Source organism: Poecilia latipinna, unplaced genomic scaffold, assembly GCF_001443285.1.
Source record: "Poecilia latipinna isolate Pla-1442-1.1 unplaced genomic scaffold, P_latipinna-1.0 Scaffold5487, whole genome shotgun sequence".
In the NCBI taxonomy this organism is placed as follows: Eukaryota; Metazoa; Chordata; class Actinopteri; order Cyprinodontiformes; family Poeciliidae; genus Poecilia; species Poecilia latipinna.
This window is the reverse complement of record NW_015118103.1, coordinates 10,019-17,231: the sequence shown is the minus strand read 5'-3', so window position 1 is coordinate 17,231 and position 7,213 is coordinate 10,019. Positions and strand designations below refer to the sequence as shown.

The following is a 7,213-nucleotide window of genomic DNA, read 5'->3' as shown; positions in this document are numbered from 1 at the left end:
TTTGAATGCATGAATTTAAGACTTTTTTTAAGGGTGTGCGGTCACCCTGTTCATGTGATCTGTGGCTCTTATTGGTCAGCTGGCCTTTAAACCCAGCATATAAAGCACACTATTGTCTCCTCATGTTTTATTACTGACGTGCTGATCTGACCTGGAGGGACTCGGGGACGCGGTGGTGGTGTCTCGTCTCCTCCGCTGTCAGGCCTTTGTGTGGAGTGTAACTGGTGTCGGTGAGGCCCGCCGTCTGCTCAAACTTGTACATGCTTTCCTGAGTGTGTTCTGAGGGCAGACGACAATACAGTCACTCTAGTGGAAAGCTGCTTGATAGCAAAATCTATTTTCATGTCTTGATCAAATAATCCGATTTAGAAAATATTCAGATAGCATGGATAACTTTCCACCCTAATAAAGGGTCGTTACGTAGATTATAGGAGCTCTAACTTACTGGTGATGAGAGAATTCATGATGATGGACGAAGCCTTAGTTTTCACTACAGCTGGAGCCTTGAAGAGGGCGCCATCCTGCCCGGCAGCCTGTTTGACGGCGCCGCCTTCATCCTCCTATAAGGTCAAACAGTCAGACTGAAAGTGGACCTGTTGGGAAACGATCAGGCGTGGAAATGGAAAAGTGTTTTACCTCAGCTAGCTGGGAGAACTTCCTCTCCGGTATTACAGGCCGCCTCCACAGGTTGTTGATGCTGATGTCGTGGGGTGGCGTGGACATGGGGGCCTCCAGGTTGTCGTCGTAGCTGAGGGCCCGTCGAGTCATTCCAACGGGGAGCTTCATCCCACCCATCCCAGAACCCTCGATGGCTGCAGAGATAATTTCATATTTTGTCCTCTTTCATTGTGATATTACTTCATCTCCAGAATGGAGAGATTTCACCGTAGTAAAGCGGCTCAGAACAAAGTAGACAAAAGCTTAAGGTTAACATTAATGTTTTTTGTGCTTGGAGTCGGTCTCAACAAAATATTTAAAGGGACTGAATCACTTGAAAGAAAAAAACTGAAACTTCTGAATAAAGGCTCTAAAAATAGGAAAATATCCAACAACGTTTTGTTCCATATTTTAAGCTAAAAAATAAGCAGGGAAATCGTCTCTAACTCAGAAAATGTTCGGATGATGATTTTAAAAAGCAAAACCATCAAAAACAGAAATGGTGTCCGAAGCTCATCTGGATGACAAAAATGTGAAAATTGATCAACTGATGGCTCCTTAGGGAAATATTAGTTTGCTATAGGCACACAGATTAAATCTATTAAGCTTCTGTCTATTAAGAGTTGATAAATCTCATCTCGTGAACATGGACCTGAAATAAGTCACTCACAAGGAAATTCTAAGGATTATTTTTCAAAGAGTTTGAAATTTTAGATGATGAATTGGTTTATTTACAAATAAATATTTAGAAAGAAATCAATTATGAAAATAAAATGTTAAAACACAAATTTAAAGTTAAAAAAAATATTAAAAGTAAAGCAAAAAAACCCAAAACAAAACGCTGCAAAACTTAGTTTATAAATTGGATTTAACAAAATTTAAAGAAAAATTCATTATAGAAATGATCTTGATTCCATTTGATAACTTAACTTGAGACAGACGGACCTTATCCTTCCTAAAATAACTCGTTTTGCTCGTTTTATTGGGTGTCCTGACCGCAAAACAATTTAAAAGCAAAGTTTCAACATATTCAGTTACATGTTAAATTATTAATACTATCTGATGACATGGAATATGATTCAGTTAGGAACATAAATATTGTCCAGTCACAGCAGAATAAAGTTAATAGTTGGTTTAGGTATGAGGTTGCAGGCGGTTGCAGCTGTAGGTTCATATGAGGTCCAGAAGCAGTTGCCAAGTTTTAAAGCTCTGGTCTGAGGCGGTTTTTCTGATAACAAAGTAAGCAACTGAGGGACTTTGGTTTTGTTGATATTTAGGTCAGAATATTCCCACAACGAACAGATACAAACATTAACAGAGCAGAAAATGACCTGTGGTAAATCTCTGCAGAAAGGAGGCGTAATCATGTTCAGTAAGTCAATTAAAACATTTTGTTTCAGATCAAACTAAACTTGCATTTGTGACTAATATACATTTTTAATCATTTTATACAAGTTAAATATTTCTTCTTTAATAAAACCCTTAACCTAATAAGAATCAAATAAGCCTTTATTGTTTGGCTTTCGTTACATATGACGCATCTTTAAAAAAAAAATAAATAATGAAGATACTGCGCATGGGCAGAGCACATACTGATTTATCAATTTAAAACTGACCTTCATTAATCCATATCAGTACTCACCTGGTAAGTCACCAGAACCAGACATAGCTGCAGTTAATTAATAAACAAGTTGAGACAAGGGAGAACCTGGAAGGAAGAAAGGAAACGGAAAGAGAGTCGTTGGCTTAAATCTGCCTGATTTCTAAACTGAAATTAAACCAATATCTGTTTAGAAATCACACTGTATTTCTAAACAGACCATAAGCATTAGACTTATGTAATAAATCTAACACTTAGACTTGTTACAGCAGTACAATCATGTCTGAAAATTTTCGCAGAAAACAAAAACAGCCGCTAAATTAAGTAAATGTATTCAAAAGTGCAAAGTCTTGTTGACTCTGTGGAAACCCCTTCTGGCACAAGAGCAGCATTCTCCTATAGTACTTCTGTTCTGGTGAACTGCTAGGTAACCGCTCTCCTCTGCCACTCCCCTATGCTGCACCTTTCTGCAGCTTCTCTGCCTGTTAGTGAGGAGAACCAGGTGGACTCAATCTCCTAGCAATCAGAGTGCAGGTACTTTTGGTGTGACTGACCTGTCACTTTGGTTTGAGAGCATCAGAAGCAAACAGTGCTGGTAGCATACAAATTCAGAACTGTGCAAAAGTTTGTACAAACTGTTACAAACTGTGAAAGACAGCCGGTTTTTCAGCTATGTGGACCATCATACAAAAATAAAGATGAGTCAACCAAATTAAAGGGCTCTTTGAGTGAAATCCAGTTCAAACTTCACAGTGGATAAACTATCCCTTTCAAGTGGGGAGTCACACAGCAAACCAAACCTGACAAAATTTGACAACTTCACAAGGCTGGAGAATAAAGACACAATGAGCTCTGACCTTAGTGAAATCTAGGGCTACAAATACATACAGAAATAAACATTTTATTGCCTAAAATGCAACAACACAGCATTCCTTCAGTGAACACTAGATGAACAGTAGCAAAAAATGCATAAAGGTTCAAAACTGGATTTTACTTTTAAGCTGCTGCATATAAAGACTTCCTACACATCCTCACCACAACTTTCATTCTTTTAGGAAAAACAAATTCCTTACATGGGACTTTTGTATTTCAATATTTTTCACATAGGATACATATTATGTTTAGCTTAAGACACCTACCTTCTAGTTTTGTTGCTCTGACTTGGGCTAGAAGGAGTGGAGGTAATGGTTATACTGGTCTGTCGGATGAACACAAACGCCTCTGGCAATGCATTGTGGGAGAGCAGCAATGCCACTGATGCAACTGAAGAGACAGCAGAGAACAAAAGTGAGTCGATCCATTGCATAAATCCTGCAGAGGACAAACAACCACTCAGTGTTTCTCCCTTAGAGCCAACAGCGAAGTGGACAACCAGAGTATGGGCAGTAACACGCAGCACGCTGCTCTGTGTGCTCACCATCACTTACTGTAGGGAAAAGATTGAGAAAGCAGATGGAGGAAGTGGAAATGAGTTTCCTGTCTCCCAGTTCAGCCTCGGCAGACAAAAGACTAAGTTCACATGGAAAACTGACGACGACAAACTCGATCAAAAATGGTTTTACCGACAAAAATTCAACTGCTAAAGACTGCCTCGATTTTTGGTAGCTTGTTAGAGTTGAAGGGAAATGAATTGTTGCTTTAAAATCCAATTATATGCAGCCGCTTAGTTGGGCTTCCAGTCTTCTTGATGTAAAAATTTGATAAAAATGTTGCTACATAAAATGCTAACATTCCCAGTAAGAGGTTGAGAACAAAACAGTAAGAAAAATCTGTTTTAAGTCTAATACACAATGTAAGTAACTTATCTTTGGTTTTGCTGCAGTGTTTTTTTTTTATCATTTCCTTTTCATCAATTATTACATTCTGCTGTGGTTTATATTGATGCCTCTCTCCCCCATTCTAATGCCTTTTGTATTTTTTCTTTATCCATTTTTAACTATAGAAAAAATTTCACAAGAAATAAAAAGGTATTTAACTTTTTATTAAGTTATCTTATGATTAAAATCCACTTTTTATTGTCTAAAAATATTGATTTTTTTTTTCTTGGGTCAGTTGGTACTGTAAACACTGCTGCCTTGGTGCAAGAAGGTCAGGTGTTTGAATCTCGACATGGGGTCATTCTGGATGGAGTTTGCATGTTCATGGAAGGGTTCTTGGCGGGTACTGCTGCTTCCTCTATGAGTAAAGAACGTGTGGTGTGACTGTAACTTCAGTCAAATATTTTAGGGTTGAATTGTGCAGTGATCCAGCATCTGCATCTAAAAATCCCCTCACAAACCAATCACTAGCCTTCATGTGGGCCAAATTACTTTCAAGTGGGTCCATTCTTTCACGAACTTAAGGGTGACACATTTCTTGCATAACCTTGCATGGAGCCAACAATGAGACAGCAACACAGATTGCAGAAGACAGAATATCCAATAAAGCGTGACATGGCAAGGGAAACTGGTGCCGTTAATAAACCGTTATAAAACAGGATCAGCCAGGCTTTATTGCGCAGACGTGCACCTCAAAATAAAGACATGTTTGGTTCAAGAAGGCCTTAAGGAAAATATTTCTGAGCTAAAATCTGCCAAAAAAAAAAGAAGGAAAAAAATGAACCAACGCGAAGATCCTGACAGGGTCATCTGCTTTAACAATCCATAACCAGACTGCATTCAAAAAACAGCTAAAAGAAGAAGCATCATCATGTTATTGCTTCAGACCTGTCGTTAAATTTCCGTTTACATTTTTATTCTATCTAATGTGGCCGAGGCAAGTTATTCGTCGTTTAAAAAAAGTGTTCCCTTCTACGAAGAAACATCCGATTCAAGACACTTGTTATTGGGCATCGACAGTATAACTAGTCTCGAAAATTATATTTTAACCTACTCAAAAAATTTACATTAACTGCCAACGCCGCACAAGACCGACTACAACTGACCATTTACATTGCAAAAAGTCGTTTTTGCGTGCAATTTCGTTATTGTTTTGCGCAGAGAATAGCGGAACCTCCGAAGCGCTGCGCTGAAAAGCAAAGTACATCAAACAGATAGTAGGTAAATATGTCTGAAAACGGTATTATTAGCGCATTTTGCATAATTATCTCTCACCTGAAGTAACAAATGTATCAAAGCAAAGACGCAGACGCCGTTAATACGCCGGTTTCGACTTGTAGGCTAGCCTTACAACAAAGCAGCTGGGCGGCAGCCATTATTGTGTTTGCAGACGGAAAAGCTTCCTCATGCACTGCAGGTTTGGTTGGTCTCGCTGAACATCGCGAGAGAAAAGAACGAATGCGTGTCTTTTAGCTGTTTGCCGAGATAGTGTGTTCATGTTGAGATCTGCTCCATAATAAAAGATTGTAAAGCTTTTGTTGATTCATATATATATGTAATTGAATTTTTTTTATTTTATTTTTTTTATTTGTTTTGTTATTTTCTTTTGGTGTTTCCTCATTTAGCTGGGAGTTGTTTGTTGTTTTTTAACTGACGTTTTGATTTGAAAAGAGTTTTTTTTTTTTTGGAAGTCAGAGTTGCTAAGCAATCTATACAAACATCTGACAGTATCTGACTGTTGTCTGTTTAAGATATAGTGCAGAGAATGAGCAAACATACAAGTCGCAGTTCAGTGAAGACAACTAAAGGGTGGTTCAACTAAGGTCCAAGCAATTAGTTAAATAGCACTCGGTTGATGAGGGAACAAGGTGGGTGTTTTATCGAGAATATTGTATTTATTGAACATAATTTTTGTATTTTGATATAAAACGATGTTAATGTTTGATTAACTGTCAAACTGTTAAAACAGTTGAAATACATTTTGGTTAATTTGTAGTATAGAAATGTAGGTTAATTAAATACACGTGATGTAAATGTAATGTTTACATCACATTACATTTAAAAAGTAAAGTAAGTTTTATAGGTTAAAGGAAAAGGTTAGAACCACTAAGAATTACTAATGGTGTTTTATTTGTATGTTTATAGCTCTTACGGTGTGTTCATGTATAAACGCTGTTAAATAAAGAAACGTGAACCATCAGTTAAAGAGACCATCTTTTCAACCGGGACGCTACAAAGATGTAGGGTATGAATTATTAGAAAATTATTAAAAATATATCTTTTAATTTGCAGAAACACTTCTCTTGGAAATGTGTACAGCAGTGGCTCTCTGTCTGCATTCCACCACACAATCTTGAATGAGCTTGACAGACATGCAAAGTTGACAATATATCATCAGATTTACCCTGAAAATTGTACTTTGATATGCACACTTAAGTGTTAAGGTTATATCCCTAAGTTGAGCTAAGTGTATTCAGTGCTGGATGGTGAATGTCACACTAAATTTGTTCCATTTGTGTGACTTTGTAATATTAGAAAAATGTCAGCATTAATGCCTGTTTTATATTTAAATCTCATTATTTCTCAATTAATAACACTGAGGGGTTTTGGCCAGATCCTGGGTCTAGTAAACAGGTGAACAGAAGGTAAAATGGGTTNTATATATATGCTAGATGTACATGGATGATTTTCGTATTTAGAATAATATCAACAAAGAGCAGCTCACTATTACGGTGGCACAAAAGCAAAAAGTACAGCATCAGCATAAAATAAAATGATGTTGACACTTTAACAATGAAAGAACAAATGGAATAAAAAGTGAAAAAAAGGAAAGATCATTCATAAATAAAAACTTTTTTTTTTTTTTTTTCGAAAGTTAGGTCCAAATTATAATACAATAATCAAAACAACATATGGAATGAAATAAAAAAAAACAAATTAATAAATAAATATCAGTTAATCAAGTTTGTATATCAGCTTATCTTTGCAGGGCCTGTGGGATGTGATGCTTGTCTACAGTATTAGAGGAATATATCTTTAAACTTTTGTTTGCAAATCGCAAGACAACATAGAGTCAAACTGAAAAAAACAACTTTGCACAGACTGAGTGCATTTCATAAAGGACACAACTAAACCTAAT

The 7,213-nt window shown here is 36.8% G+C and overlaps 1 protein-coding gene across 1 annotated transcript; it reads right to left on the bottom strand.

The window, feature by feature from the left end:
• Positions 1 to 65: 65 nt before the first annotated feature.
• On the bottom strand, positions 66 to 5,510 carry LOC106943570 (putative monooxygenase p33MONOX). The gene is made up of 6 exons (XM_015026873.1): positions 5,350 to 5,510; positions 3,397 to 3,520; positions 2,300 to 2,365; positions 637 to 812; positions 446 to 560; positions 66 to 279 (listed from the first exon to the last, which is right to left on the bottom strand). The coding sequence occupies exons 3-6, from the start codon at positions 2,322 to 2,324 to the stop codon at positions 131 to 133; spliced, it is 465 nt and encodes a 154-aa protein (XP_014882359.1). The 5' UTR covers positions 2,325 to 2,365; positions 3,397 to 3,520; positions 5,350 to 5,510; the 3' UTR covers positions 66 to 130.
• Positions 5,511 to 7,213: the final 1,703 nt, after the last annotated feature.